The 15,541-nt window shown below is 35.0% G+C and overlaps 1 protein-coding gene across 1 annotated transcript in view; it reads left to right on the forward strand.

The window, feature by feature from the left end:
* The window catches only part of Birc6 (baculoviral IAP repeat containing 6), a 189,449-nt gene that overhangs the window by 156,471 nt on the left and 17,437 nt on the right, over positions 1-15,541 (forward strand). Inside the window, exons 67-68 of the mRNA XM_033762215.1 lie at positions 12,940-13,085; positions 13,669-13,779. Coding sequence (XP_033618106.1) covers positions 12,940-13,085; positions 13,669-13,779 — 257 coding nt within the window. The remainder of the gene's footprint in view (positions 1-12,939; positions 13,086-13,668; positions 13,780-15,541) is intronic.

Genomic DNA, 15,541 nt, shown 5'->3' on the forward strand with positions numbered 1-15,541 from the left:
TCCCTCCCTCGCTCCCTCCCTCCCTTCCTCCCTCCCTTCCATTGTTCCTTCCTGGGATTGAACTCAGGACCTTGTGCTTGCGAGGCCGGAGGTGGAGGTGGAACCACTGAGTTAAATCTCTGGTGCTGGATCCTCTTTCTAAGGGGCTGATTTTAAATGGAAGAATGAATAATCAGGCACTCTTAGTAACACAATACAAGACTTATTAGTAGAAGTAGAAGACACTAAAGGAGAGTTTGCTCAGCTTTGGAAACCTAAAGGTTAAGTAGGAATTAGTTAAATGATGAAGGGTAGTGTTTGTGTTTCAGACTGTGGAAACAATGTTAGCAATGAAAGAAAGTTATCACATGCTCAGAGAACCTATGAAACTTTGATGTGCCCTGGGTATAAGTTATGGGTATAAGGTAGGAGATGAAGCTAGAGAAGAAATCTGGGAGTAGAAGATGAAGAGGGCTCACTGATTTACTTCTAAAAGTGAGAGGGTTGGGGATTTAGCTCAGTTGAGGCTACTATCTGCCTCACAAGCACAAGGTCACAAGTTCAATCCCCGGTACCAAAAAAAAGAAAAGTGAGGATGGGCCACTGAAAGGTTTTCAACAGAGATCTGATCTGAGTTGTGCTATGAAAAGATAGTCTCATATCATAGGTGAGTGATTAAAATAAAGAAGTGGAACAAAACTGAGCTATCGTTCCAATGGTTGAAAGAGATTTTCATTTTTTCTGTCTCAGCAGGTAGAGCTGTATGTGTCCTGTGTCTGTCCTGCCATTTCTAGGGTCTTACAGTTTGGTGTACATTGTGGACTTACAGGAAATTAGTTTGTAGGTAGCAATATATTCTGTGTTCTAGTCATCTGACTTTGAAAAGCAAGCGTGTAACTCAAATTTTCAAGTCAGTAGAGTTTAGGTGCTGTCACATAATGGTTCTGGGAACAAGGCTTGCTTTGTTCACAGATAAGACTCTGAAGTATCTAATCCCAGGTATAGCTTTCTAAAACTGATCCTACTCCTTGGTTGTTTGACTGACCTAGTTTGACAGAAAGCTATCATCTCCAAACTTGATAGAATCCCACTCATTTATAAGGAATATTAATTATTATATTTCTCTCTCTCTCTCTCTCTTTTGGAGAAGTCTTTTAAGAGCTAGGAAAAATGGAGTGGAGCTATGTACATGTTCACGTTATTCTATTTCCTAAAAAGCTGTCATTTAAGCAAGAACTGTAGAAAATATGCAGCAGCCAGATTTTTAAAATATAATTTATCTGATGTTGGGTGTGTATATGTGTTTTTTTGTTTGTTTTGGTACTGGGGATTGAACTCCAGACCTTGTGCTTGTGAGGTAGGCGGTGGCACCACTGAGCTAAATCCCTGGCCTGCCTTGTATGTATATTATTTTGGAATTTATCCAAAAGTAAAATCATATGAGAGTGGGATTTTATTAATTTGATCATGCAGATAGTTTTCATGATTGAAAACAATAATATTTTAAGATAAGCTGATTTTTTAAAAAGAAAAGCTTGATTATTAAAAGAAAAACTTCAAATTATTATCATGTCAGAACCATTACCATTTGCCATAAGTAGGAGTATAAAAATGTATGAACTCTTTAATGAGAATAAAATAATGTACACTTACTTTCCTTCAAAATAAAAACCTTGGGCCACGGATTTAGCTCAGTGGTGCTGTCACCTGCCTTGCAAGTGAAAAGTCCTTAGTTCAATCCCCAGTATAAATACATACATACCTTAACTTAGCTTCTCAAAAAAGCACAATCAAGGAACAGTGATTTTCATTTTGTATGTAAAATTAAAAATTGGAAAAGTAAAATCCATGCTCATCAACACAGGTTTACTTGAACTATGGTATATCCATAAATGTAAGATTATGCAAGACCAGCAAAGAATGAAGGAGATCTATATTTTAGGTATCCATCTGTGTGTCTAGGTGTGTGTGTGTGTGTGTGTGTGTGTGTGTGTGTGTGTCTGTGTATCTCCTTTGGGCATCATTACATTTAGCAAAGGCTTAGTGGAAGAATGCTTGCCAGCATGTGCAAAGTCCAGTATCACCAAAAATGTTGATCTTTTGGGTTTTTGAGATAAGGTCTTGCTATGTAGTTCAGACTAGTTTTAAACGTACTATGTAGTTCCAGCCAGCTGGCCTCAAGCTCTTCTCAGTCTTCCTACCTCAACCTCAGGTGTATGCCACCATGCCTGGCAAAAAATTGATTCTTGCTGGTGTGAACATTTGAGGTTAGAAATTCGAGACCAGCCTCAGCAACACAGGGAGAGCCTGCCAAAAGGGGTTTGAGGGTTGGAAAAATAAATACAATGTGGTGCATTTGGAGTAATTTGATCTGTATTCTATGAACTTAAATACATGTTTTGATTCCTGTAATCACAGTCATAAACAGGAGCTATTAAGTTTCATACTCCTTAAAAAACTTCCTGCTGCTTCTACAAAACTATCAAGCCTTCTTCTAACCACTGGCGTATTTTCCATTGCTATAGTTTCTTTTCTGAGGATGTTAAAAATAAATATAATGTGAACAAACCAAAACAAAAATAGTCTCCAAAACCACCAGTGCTCTCTATTTTATAAAGGAAAATTTATAAACATTATAGAATTAAGCAAAAAGTGTCCTGAGATTTTGTTTTCTCTCGTATTGCTTCCTCACTGTCATGCAGTTATTCACATTTCTAACTTCCACTAATACCTTCCTGCCACTTTGGGAACTGTCTAAAGGATATGTCCCTCTTGTAGAAGCAAATGAAAACTAACAAGTAGAATAAGGACAAGAAGTGGGAAGATGTTCTTTAACTCTCTCCTTTTTGCTTTTCCCTCTGTGCTAAATCAAGGAACTAAAGTCAACCAAACTAACCTTGATTTTTATTTTGAAATGTGGCTATGATATCGAATTGTGTGCTATCCTTCTCATAATTTAACATGTTCCTCTTTTTTTTTTTTTTTTTTTAATTTCCTTGCCCACAGTGATAGCCTTTATTCTTTTTTAGCCGTAGTATCTTAATGTAGGTCTGTGGTGTTGTTCTAAGATATTGTCACTTTTTTCCAAGGCAGATTTCTTCTTTCAGAGTACTGATTCATATAATATACATAAAGAAGTGACTGGGCTGGGGATTTAGCTCAGTGGTGCTGCGACCTGCCTCTCAAGCACAAGATCCTGAGTTCAATCCCTGGTGCCCCAGAAAAAGAGAAGTAACTTTTTAACCTGAAGGTACTTTTGTTTTAATAAAAGGTAACCCACCGAATCAGGCAGTAATGTAATTATAGTTTTTACTGTTACATGTAAGGTATATACATATAAAAGCACACACATATACATGTCTGAAAATTATCCTCTGAATTTAAAATTTTTGAAATAAGATGTTAAGGCATGTTTCTAATTTTGCTTAATTATGCTTATACTTTAATAATATGATCATCTCTACTTGGTGACCAATTTTTATAGTATTCTGATGTGTCTGCTATTTGGTATAAACTAGAGCATTATTCAAGAAAGTATGCTTTTCATCTGTTTCACCTTTCTTGTGTGATTTGGTGAATTTGTTCACATTGCACGGTAGCAGCTAAGACTAATTCTTTTGTGATTTAGTTTGTTTTCTAAAATCTCAATATTTTCTTAGATAAATTGCATTATGAATTTACTAAAAGCACTATATTACTATCTTCTTTGTATTCTTTTTTTCCTCATTGAGTTTATTGGTACATTTTAGGTATACAGTGCAGTTACATTCATCATTGTGAATCTTGTACCTTTACATGACAGGTCTTGACTCTCATTTTTCGCCTTAACTCTGCCCTCCTTTCACCCCCTCCTCCTTTCCCTATTTACAAATACTTTATTTCCATTTTTTAATTTTCTCATATTTTTCCCCTTATTTCCTTTCCTCTACCCTTCCCATTTCCCCTACACTTTTAGCCCTTTTCTTCCTATTTCACATTGTGAATTATACCATTAGGATCTTATGTACCATTATAGTTTTTCACACCAGAGAAACTATTTGGTATATACACATGTGTGACTTATTTCACTTAAGAATATATCCTCGATATGCATCCATTTTCCTATGAATGACTAATTTCTCATTCTTTATGGCTGAGTAGTATTCCATTTTATAGAAAAACCATATCTTTATTCAGTCTCCAACTGGTGGGCAAATGAGCTGTTTCCAAGAAGAAAACAACACTGAGATTCCCCCTCACTCCAGAAAAAATGGCTGCTATGAGGAAATCAACCAATAACAAATGTTGGCAGGGTTGTGGGGAGAAAGGAATCCTTCTGCATTGTTGGTGGGAGTGCAGACTGGTGCAACCACTATGGAAATCAATATGGAGATAGCTCAGAGAACTAGGATTAGAGGTTCCATTTGACCCAGCCATCCCTCTGCTGGGTATCTTTCCAAAAGAACTAAAAGCGTCATACCACAGTGATAAATGCTCACCCGTGTTTATAGTGGCACAGTTTGTAATATATTTATATCTTTTAATTCACGATGTCTATTCTTTACCATCTCTTCTAACACTTCCTATCAAGAGTCAAAATTTGGGGCTGGGTTGTAGCTCAGTGGCAGTGGCACAGCACCTGCCTAGCAAGCGCAAGGTCCTGAGTTCAATCCCTGGCACCAAAAAGAGCCACAATTCATTACAACTTCCTAGTGTTTAGTGTAAAAGTTCACATAGACAAACTGATTAATAATACTGTTAGCTATGAGTAAGCACTTAGATTAAGACAATTTAGGAATAACATTCTACATGAAGTTAAGAAAAGTTAGGTATAGCACTTCAAAGTAGAGAATTTTGCATTCAACGCTTGGCAGTTTTAAACTGAAAGACAAAATAGGGAAGAAATTCTCAAGATTGTCTTGAGAAATTAAAATGTTTTTAGGAATATACATGACATGTTTTATGCTTTAGCTTTATAGCATTTTAAAAATATACCTTAACTGTATCTATATTGTTAAATGGAATCTTCTACATTTTCTATCATCACTTAACACTTAAAATCTAAACAGTAAGAAGTACAGTATTTCAGGATGTTGCTGTCTCAAAATGTTTTAGTTCTTAATCAGTGGAAAATTTTTTATAATAGTTGGAACAAAAATGGGCAAATGGCTGAAGTATTAATTCTTTTTAAGTGCATTCACCTGAACCATATTGGATTGTTCTTTAGGCCTTCGTAATCACTTCACTAGAATGGTCAGAGGGCGAGCTGGATGTGATGGTGGTGCACATCTGTAATCTCAGCATTCAGGAGACTGAGGCAAGAAGATTTTAAATTTCAAGCCAGCATGGATTACATTGTGAGACACCATATCAGAAAACAAACAACAAAGAGATTTTTTTTTTTTTTAAAGAAAAATCAAAGGGAATTTCAAATTAATGCTCTGGTCTACTACCAGAGTAAGCACCTACATAGAATAAAAAGATTTTGGTATTCACCCATCCAGGACTTAAACCCCAGGTGAAATTCATGCCCTTGGCCAGAGTTTGAGAGCCTGGGTGTTTTGTTTTATTTTGTTTTTTTAAGCAAATGTTTGTAGTACCAAATGGTTATACTTGTCCTGCAGAGTTGGGGTGTGTGTGAGTGTATTTAAACATGTCTTTTGTTTTGTTTGTTTGTTTTTTGAGACAAGGTCTCAATATGTAGTTGAGACTAACCTGGAACTCGCTTTGTAACCCAAGCTGGTCTCAAACTCACAGCGATCCTCCTGCCTCAGCCTCCTGAGTGCTGGGATTACAGGCATGCACCACCATGCTCGACTTTGTCTTAATTATTTTTAAAATTTGAGAACTTTTGTTACCATAATTTTCAGGTGCTGCCAGGTGGCAATATTCATTTACTTCATGTTTGAAAGATTTTTCTTGCCTAATGCAGAAAAACACACTCATTTATCCTAACACTTAATTTTGGTCTTAACTTCTTAGTTATATAGTTTAATGATTGTTTTATGTAGTACTCTTGATTTGTAGGCCTACAGTAAGTGGGAAGAAATAGCTTCCTAAGGAGTGGGAGTGATAGATTGGAAAGTTTCAGGCAAAAGATGTACATCGAGTTTGAGCAGTCCTAACACATGTAAAGATAACCTGTGAATAGAATGCTTGAGCCCAGTACTTCTATACCTAGTTTTGAATCAATTATAAGGATCAAAATATGGTGAAAATGAATTATCATAACTGTCAGATCTGTGACTTAGGGAGATGAAAAACAAAAATATTATCTCTTGTTCTGTCCTTTTTTAATTAATTTTGACTAGTACAGTATTTCTGTTCCAGCTCCTGTGTTTTATTAATGTTCTTTTCAGTTTCTTGAGAATAAACCAGTCAGCCATACTATGGATAAATGCTAGTAAATAAATAGTTGTTTAGAGTTACTGGTATATAATAAACATAAGGAGGTAATACATAGGATTTACAGTTTCACAGTTGTTTAAGGATATGTTGTTTGCCTTGCTAGATGTAGTAGGCAGGAAAATACTTATTGTTCTTGCTTAACATAGATCGACACAATTAGAGTTTAACATTAAAAACTTGCTACTAGTTGGACATGGTGGCTGGCACATGCCTGGGAGGTAAGATAAGGGTATCACAACTTGGCACCCAGTCTGGACAGGTTTAGTGACCTACTGAGATCTTGTGTTGAAAATTTAGAGAAAGCTAGGAATGTACCCCACTGCAAAGGCCCAGTGTTCAAATCCCCAGCACTGCTCTTATCCCCCTAAATAAAAAACTACTGAGGGCAGCCCGGGTGTGGTGGCACAGCCTATAACCCTAGCTACTCCGGAGGGTGAGGTGAGATTAGGAGTGAGGCCAAACTAGGCAACATAGGGAGATCATGTTTCAAAATGAAAATAAAAAGGATTGGGGATGTAGTGTTGAGCACCCAGGGTTCAACCCCTAGACAAACACACACACACCACAAAAACCATAAAATTTTTAATAAATAAAGCTAGGAATCATTTCCCTACAGTATCATGGAAAACAATAATTATGAAGGCAGAGAAGTTGATTGATTCAGTCTGGATACTTCTGTTTTTATACACCACTACTACTTCCAACCTAAATAGATCTTGATTGCTTAGGTTTATATAATCAGTAGGCTTGAATTTTAGTTGGTTCCCCAAAATGCCAAAATACAATTTAGTCTATTAAGTGATTTTAAAACTTCTATGAATTTTTGACTTAATATTTTGGCCTTGGTAGTGCAACATTTTAATGTAAAATGATCATTTTATTCTGTTCAATTATATGAGCTCTGTTAGACAAAATCTCAGGCAATCTTAACACTGAATTTGAAATCTGTTGCTAAGCAACATTTAGTTTTTAACAAATATTTCTGAATATATTGCCAGCTTGTCTGTGTAATGTTAAGGAGTCTTTAGAATTAAGGTAGTTCAGAATCCCCCCTTTTTAAAACAGAGGAGAATTGTGATTTGCTTCAGGCTTACTAATGTAGAGTAGAAGCACTATAAGAATGTACGTCTCCAAATGTCACAGTTAAATGCATCTGAATTCACCCTCCCGAAAACATTTATGTGTGTGGATCCGTGATTAATTTAAAATAGGGGAGATGGACTGGTTTTTGAAGTATCTTTAGATATTTAAGATGTATAAAAATTTTTAATGATTCCCAAGAAGTAAAAATATTTTAAGAAAATATAAAGTACTTTTACTGCATTTGATGGGGGTTATGGGAGATCGAGCTCAGAACTTTGTGCTTGCGGGGCCGGCAGCAGCACCACTAAGCTAAATCCCCGGCCCTATGACATTACTTTTGATAATCTTCAACAGTACATGTAGTAGTGTGGATTTTATACCATTTTTATATTTTTCTTTTACTCGTCATTTTTCATTTCCTGGAAGAATATGTACATTAGAACTATAATATATTAAGAGGCAGCATGTTTCGTTTGCTATACATTGCATTTTAGTTATACCTTGTTAATAATTACTACATTATCAGTATAAACTACACTTCATTGTGTTTTGTTGTGTATCTAATAAATGAGCAGACAGAACTATGTGTAGTCACTTATATAAGGATTGGGTCAGCTTTATCCCATTTTGTGATTTCCTTGCTCAATTAATTGAAAAAATTAATTGAATAAGGATGAATAAAACCCATTTCATCTTGAAAATTTCTTGGTTATTGATACACATTTTTCTTCATTACTGAATTTTGAAGCTAATTTGTTATCTCCTTGCATAGATTGGCACATTGTGCTTATTATAAAATATTTTTTCTCTTGTGTCTCTGAGCTCCTCCTCAAACATTATTGTTTTCTCTAAGATTTTACTGCTCACACCCTGTATTTTTATATCTTTCATTCTTTTCTCAAGAAGAAATTATTTAAGGAGTTAAGAGAATAGTACTTGAGCCTTGTTTTCTCTAAGATTTTACTGCTCACACCCTGTATTTTTATATCTTTCATTCTTTTCTCAAGAAGAAATTATTTAAGGAGTTAAGAGAATAACACTTGAGCCGGGCGTGGTGGCACAGGCCTGTAATCCCAGCACTCAGGAGGCTGAGGCAGGAGGATCGCTGTGAGTTCGAGATCAGCGTGGGCTACACAGTGAGCTCCAGATCAGTCTCAACTACATTAAAAAAAAATAAAATAAAAAAAAAATAAAAAAAGAGAGAGAGAATAGTACTTGATATTTTAAGAATAAACAAAAACACCCACTCAAATAAAACCACTCTCCTATTTATGAGCAGTTATTATTCAGTTTTAGAATACAAAAGAGAAGCTCAGCGTGGTGGGAGACATCTGTAATTCTAGCACATGGATGGCTGAGGTAGGAGAATCGCTGTGAGTTTGAGGCCAGCCTGGGTTACTTCGTGAATTCAAGGCCAGCCTAAACTGCATAGCATGTAGTCTCCAGATAACCTCTTCAAGTGGCTCTTTAAATGAGTACTTCAACTGTGTGATACTTTTGGCTGTAGAATTAGGAGGGCAAAGGTTTAAAGAAGTCTTTCCCTAAATTCTGAGAAAATAGCTCTGTTAAGTTGTCTTCAGTTTGTGTATTATAACAGAACATGATTCCGATGTGGTATATATTTACTCTTAATAGCTCACTTAATTTGTGTGGTATTATTAGTAGAGGCACATCAGTATAGCTGAATGCTGAGATATTGCTTCTTTTTTCCTTTTGTTTTCACAAGAAAGATCTGCCCATTTTGCTCACATCCTAGTTCACATCACAATTCACAGAACCCAAATTTGCTTGATTTATTAGCTTTTCAGTTGGAATTCATAGCATAGTGGAAATGTTTGCAGATAATCCTGTGCAATAGTAGAAACTTCAGTTGCTTCCTCATATTTCTTCAGGGCAGTGATCACAGCCAGATTCAACGTATGCACAAAGCAGCGGATACCATGGTAGCGGCCGTCGCTGATTGCTTTTACCATGTTGGATCCATTGTCAGTCTCAGAGACCTACTTCCAGCTAGGTGCCTTGAACTCAAATAGCTTTTCACACAGACTTCAGGATGTGAGCTAAGGTATGGCCTTTTTTCATGAGCTGGGCCTACATATGGGTTGACAGTAACCTGCAACTTTTATAGAAAGGAAACTCCTCACTGTAGTCTCATGTCAGATAATGAATAGTCAAAATCACTAATAGGCAGTGTGTGTTCTTCATGTATTTGCAATACAGCCACATGTTGGCGATCCCTTTTTTCTGTATGTTTTTTGTGAATGAAATTTTCAAAGTAAAAATTTTCATTAGAACCTATGTAAAGGTCTAAGATATATTTGCTTTATGATTCAACCATTGTCTTAATATGAGGTATATGATCATTTCTTATATGTGTTTGGTATAAAACATTTCTTTAAACTTCTGGATTATCATACTTAAAAACTAATTTGGGTTTAAAATTTTAAAAACAGAAAATTGCTATCCCATCTATACTATTTTAACAGCCTCTCCCTAATTTTTTAAAAACTGGAATTAAGAAATTGCTACTCATGAATAGGGCTTGAAATTTACAGTCAGTGCTTTTTCAAGGATATCCTATATTGTGGTGGTAAATACAGTAAATCTCTAGATTATATTGAAAATAGTTCATTCTCCATGTTAGGCCTTCTTGCTTTTTCAAGGAAAAAAAAAATCCCCTTTGTGGAAGGAATAAGATTCACTTTCATATCTTCCTTATTTGCTTGGCAAGATATGTTTCTTTAAGTGAAATATTTATTATGAAGAGTACAGTGGTTTAGCACATTAATGACAGACTTTTCTTATAGATAAAACCATAACTTTTTTCTCAAGCAGCTTACAGTTTAGTGGCCCTCGTACTTAAGACTTTTTTAAGGCTTGGTAACAGAGAATCATCTATAGTTGGGGAGGTTAAAGTCTTTATAAATTCAAAGAGGGTACTGTGCAGAGCTTTTGTACTTTTCTTGATTCTCGGAAACAATAAACATTGTTTATTAACAGTTTTTGACAAATTCAATTAAGAATCTGATTAAGCTTTATTAAGAAATGTCTTGGGGTAGGGGATTTAGCTCATTGGTTCTGCTGCCTGCTTCGCAATTGTAAGGTCCTGAGTTTGATCCTTGGTACCAAAAAAAAAAGTGGGGAGGCTAGCTTCACTGTTAAACCGTAGTCTCAGTTTTATTTCACAACTATAAAAGATGACATTGTCTGGATTGACTCAAGCAGTAAAAATGTCTTGATATTTCAGTTCTAAAGCATTCACTGTATTCTACAATGTACTGTATATGCAAATACATATATCTGCATACACACACACAACAGATGTTGATGGCTGAAATGGTGTAGAATACATGTGCCACCTGGCTCCCTGTATGGCAAAGGAAAGTGGACCTGTGTTCTCTCTGACTTCTTATATTCTCAGTGGACATAAAAAGAGAACATATGGGAGAAGGTGCAGTGATTCATTGACACATTGTGCCTCACTCCGTAAGTCCTCTTGCCAGGTGAGATATAGTGAGTACGTTGTAGTTAAGAATATCTGTGGATATAAGTTTTGCACATACTGTAGAAACCAAAGTCAAAATCCATGAGTGATACTGTATACATTTGCTCTTGCTGCCTGCATAAGTATCTTGCTTTACTAATTATTATTTATCTGTTGTTAAGCATTGAATTTCTGAGCAGATTTTTGTCTTTGAGATAAAGGCTTGTTTGTGCTTGTGTGTAGGTGACGTTATTTTGTTACAGATTCTTCTACATTCTGTTGTAGTTACACTCTCCAAGGCTTCATGCCCACTCTCTGTAACACTGTTTTAATATAATGGCAAAGTCCTTTTGTTGGTAGGTATTCAACTAGAATAAATAAATGCTGTATAGTTTAGATTATATGTGAGTGTGATTTGTTTGAAATTTTTTGTTTACTGAGTTAATGAAGATACAGATTTTTTTAAGTTAAACTAAGTAAAGATGTTTGTTTTGTGAATGACATGCTAAGTGTTGAAAAAGAAGAAAAGGAAATAATGTTTAGTTGTGACTTTAATGGCTCTTGTATTAAATTACTACTGTATTCATCTAGAAAATTTAAATAAACATTTTGATGTCCTATACACTAAAACCTTGCTGTAATACAACCTGTTAGAACAGTTTGATATAAGGTTGGCTATATAGTGTATTATTTTAAAATGCCATAGATACTTTAAAATCTTATTATAGCAGAAGTTACATTGCTGTTAACTTCCCTCAGAATACATGCTCTCATTTCAAATACATTTATTCTGTTGTTTTTTCCACTTTCTAAAACAGTTCTGGACATCCTTTTTCATGTTTTTAGTTGTGTTAACTTGGCTCCCTCATTTGCCCTGAATCAATTCAAAGTGTTCGCCTTTCATGAACATTTTTGATTTTGGGGAAGAACTAGGAGTTTCACAGCACAAGAGTCAATGGACAAGGACAAACCATAATGATTTCAGGAGCCTGCCTTTCTGTTGGATGGATACAGCAACATCCCCCATAGTTCTGATCACCCTCATAAAAACCACAAATAAGACTTTTAGGACTTCTTCAGAAAATGACAAGAACAATGGGCACATACGTTTGAAGCAAGGAGTATTTTGAGAGGGATTACTTTCAGTGTGTCTTTTATTGTAATCAAGTTTTTTAAACCAGGCAGGGTGACACATGCCTGTAATCTGGCTGCTCAGGCTAAAGCAGGAGGATGACCACAAGTTTGAGGCCAGCTTGGGCTGCATAGTGAGTTTAGGGTCACTCTGAACAACATAGCAAGAGCATGTTTCAGGAAATAGCATAATCAAAGTTTAAAAAAAAAAAGCGAGAACAAAAAGAAAGTTCATGTAAACATTCACTGTTTAGTTTGATTGCCTGTTGTATTTTAGATCCTAAAGAAATAATGGAATAATTTACACCCTAAGATGTAGTGTTTAATGAAAAGCTCAGTATATAGAAGCAAGATAACCAGTAGTGAATCTGCATGCTACTCTGAAATAAGTTCCTTATTTCTTAGAAATTAATATACTCTTAAGTAATTTCACAAATAGAATTAAAAGACTGCATGCGATTCTTTTGATTCCGAAGTCCTTAGAAGATAGAAGAGAGCCATTTGTAACTTTAAGCAATAGAAGTTACTTCACTTTCTCTAGGTATTTATAATTAAATGTAGATTTAAAGGTGTGAAGGACATACCAGGTAGCAGGTATTTTAGAGTATAACATTTGTATAATTTTATGTTTTGTCTTGTTTAATTAGAAGAGAAGAACTTCTTATCACTTTTTTATCTATCATAGGCATTAGCTCATGGTTTCTAAAGCAGTAGTGAATCTAACTTAGACTATTCCTATTGTAGATCCTATATGCCAAGTATAGTACACACTTATTTTTATTTATAGCCACTGTTGTTGATTTATGGAGGTATTGATTTTCATTCCTCAGAACTTATTTTTTCTTGTATTTTCTTTCCATGTTAAAAAAATTCAGATCGAAAAGGGAAAATGTTAAAACAGGAGTGAAACCAGATGCTTCTGATCAAGAACCAGAAGGACTTACTCTTTTGGTACCAGATATCCAGAAGACTGCTGAGATAGTTTATGCAGCTACCACCAGTTTGCGGCAAGCAAATCAAGGTACAACACCCTTCTTCTCATGTTACTTTTCATTTGATGCAGAGATATCTCATTCACTTTTGGAATACTGCCTTTCTCTTCCCATTATGTTAATGGTTTTCAGGCAAGTGCACTTACTTGACACAGTTTATTCTCTTAGGTTTTTATCTGTCAGGATTCAGTCATGAATAATTTGTAATTTGAAAACATTTGTCTCTGATTGCTAGGACTAAATTTAGTAGGCTGAGAGCGTGCACTATAAATTTGTTTACTCATGAATTTTAAAATGCTGTTTTGGCAATAGAAAATAGGACATTAAAGCTATATATGAGAATTCAGATTAAATCAACATTTAATATATTAGCAACAGAGAACAATGATTTTTCATTTATTGTTTCAGTTTGTTATTTTTAAAGTTGATTAGGTTATTGCCCGTTACGGTGTTTATGAAATAGAAATGCTTTGTTCTCAAAATGGTAAAATAGTAAGATGGGAGTGGAGAGTTTGATTTTTTTGAAATTCAGAATTTGAACCTCAGAAGTAAATTGTTTTTAAACTCAAAAATACATACTTATGTTATTTATTTTGAAATATTAAATAACAGAAAAAAAACTAGGTGAATACTCAAAGAAGGTGGCTATGAAACCCAAACCTTTGTCAGTATTAAAATCACTTGAAGAAAAATATGTGGCCGTTATGAAGAAACTCCAGTTTGGTAAGTTGAAATTTTTCATTTGTTCAGATCTCCTTTTCAGTTTAAACAGTAATATTGAAATGTTCTAATAAAGATTTTAAGTCTTGCTTGTAATAGGAACTGTACTTTATACATATGAAATTTTTATCATTTTTATCTCTTGAATGTAGATCTAAATTACTTAGTACTTCTGTTTGGAAAAAATTGCAACTTCAGTAGAAAGTGTATGGAAATTAAATAAATAAAAGCCAAACTATATGTCTATAAAGCAGGCAGAAAGTTCTCCTCCCCTCCTTGTTTCTTCCTTCTTCAGAACTGGAATCGAATCGAGAGCCTCACACATTCTAGATAAGCACTGTACCACTGGCTATACCCTAGCCCCATTTCTTTCATTACCTGTCCATTTGTGTAGATCCTGTCCTAAAGGAAACTAAAATGTGGAACTTTTAATAATTCCTTACTTTTATTCTTTTAGAGTTCTATAAGAGTCCTCTTTAGAAAACACAGTTAACATCACCTGGTTCTAGTCTTTTCCCATTCTAAAACTTTTGAGAAGGACTAATGAAAAGATTTGTTAGTACCTTTAATAGATATAGAGTGTAACCATTTAAATTTCAGATTTAGATGGCCAATACTAATTGTTATGCGTTTGCTTCATTTCCATCCTTGAAAACCAGCCCAAGGTACTATGAGTCTTATCAGAAAGAAACCTAAAGTGAGATTCAAAAAATATTTTCTTTAAATCATACTTTGGAACCTTAGTAGAAATTCTTTAGCTTTTGTTGTACTATCAGGTTTTCCATAAAAATCTCAAGAGATAATATATAAGAAAGTGATTTATACTTTTGAGGTTTGGTTAGTGTACAGCTTTTCCTACGTTTGGCGATCTAGTATGTTCTTAGTGTATTGAGTTGTTTTTTTAAAAACATTTCTCATTTTTTTGAAAAATTTTTTAAGTATTAAAAGCAAATACTCTATTTGGTTATACAAATTTAATAAGCTTTATCTTACTGTTTCCATGGGTTAGAGGTTTTGTGTTCAGCTAGTGGCTCAAGGTCTGCAGTCCTGCTGGAGCAACACTTATCTGAAGCCTATGTTTTCAAACACACTTGTCCATCTGTTAATAGGAGCCTTCAGCACCTTGCCATGTGGGCCTCTCCCTGTTTGGGCTTCTTGATTGTGTCACTTATCAAAGCTGACAAAATCTCCCCACAAGAGAGCAAATAGGAAGCCTAGTACTTTCAGTGCACGGCCTACTGCTAGAGGTTATATATATCATTACTAAGTCTATCCCACCCTCAAAGAGTATGTTCCTTTAAGAGTATGTTCAAGATGAGATCCTAAAATGTGTTTGTCTGTATTTGTTTATAGTGGAAGTAAATATTTCATTGAATTTTAGGTTTTGTTATACTTAATGATTCATAAGTATTACACCTGTTATTGGCTTGTAATACAATCTACCAGTGTGTCCATACTGTTAATTACAAATCATTTCTCAGGCTGGGGATTTAGTTCAGTGGTGCTGCTGCCTGCCATGCAAGTTCAGGGTCCTAAGTTCAATCCCTAGTACCAAAACAACAACAAAACATCATTTCTCGCTGTTGTTTCCATTATATATATTCCATCCATCCAGCAGTGTTAACACACGTGCACATGTCAGGTAGGCATTTCTACTTTGTGTTTCTTCCACAGTGAGTCCTTCTCCATGTTTGGTGGAAGATTACTAGTGATTTATTTGTGATCTTTGTCATTAGAGCTGCCTTTCATTCTGGCTCTCTTTTTA

This window comes from Fukomys damarensis, unplaced genomic scaffold, assembly GCF_012274545.1.
Source record: "Fukomys damarensis isolate Sample0158 unplaced genomic scaffold, DMR_v1.0_HiC HiC_scaffold_2, whole genome shotgun sequence".
NCBI lineage: Eukaryota > Metazoa > Chordata > Mammalia > Rodentia > Bathyergidae > Fukomys > Fukomys damarensis.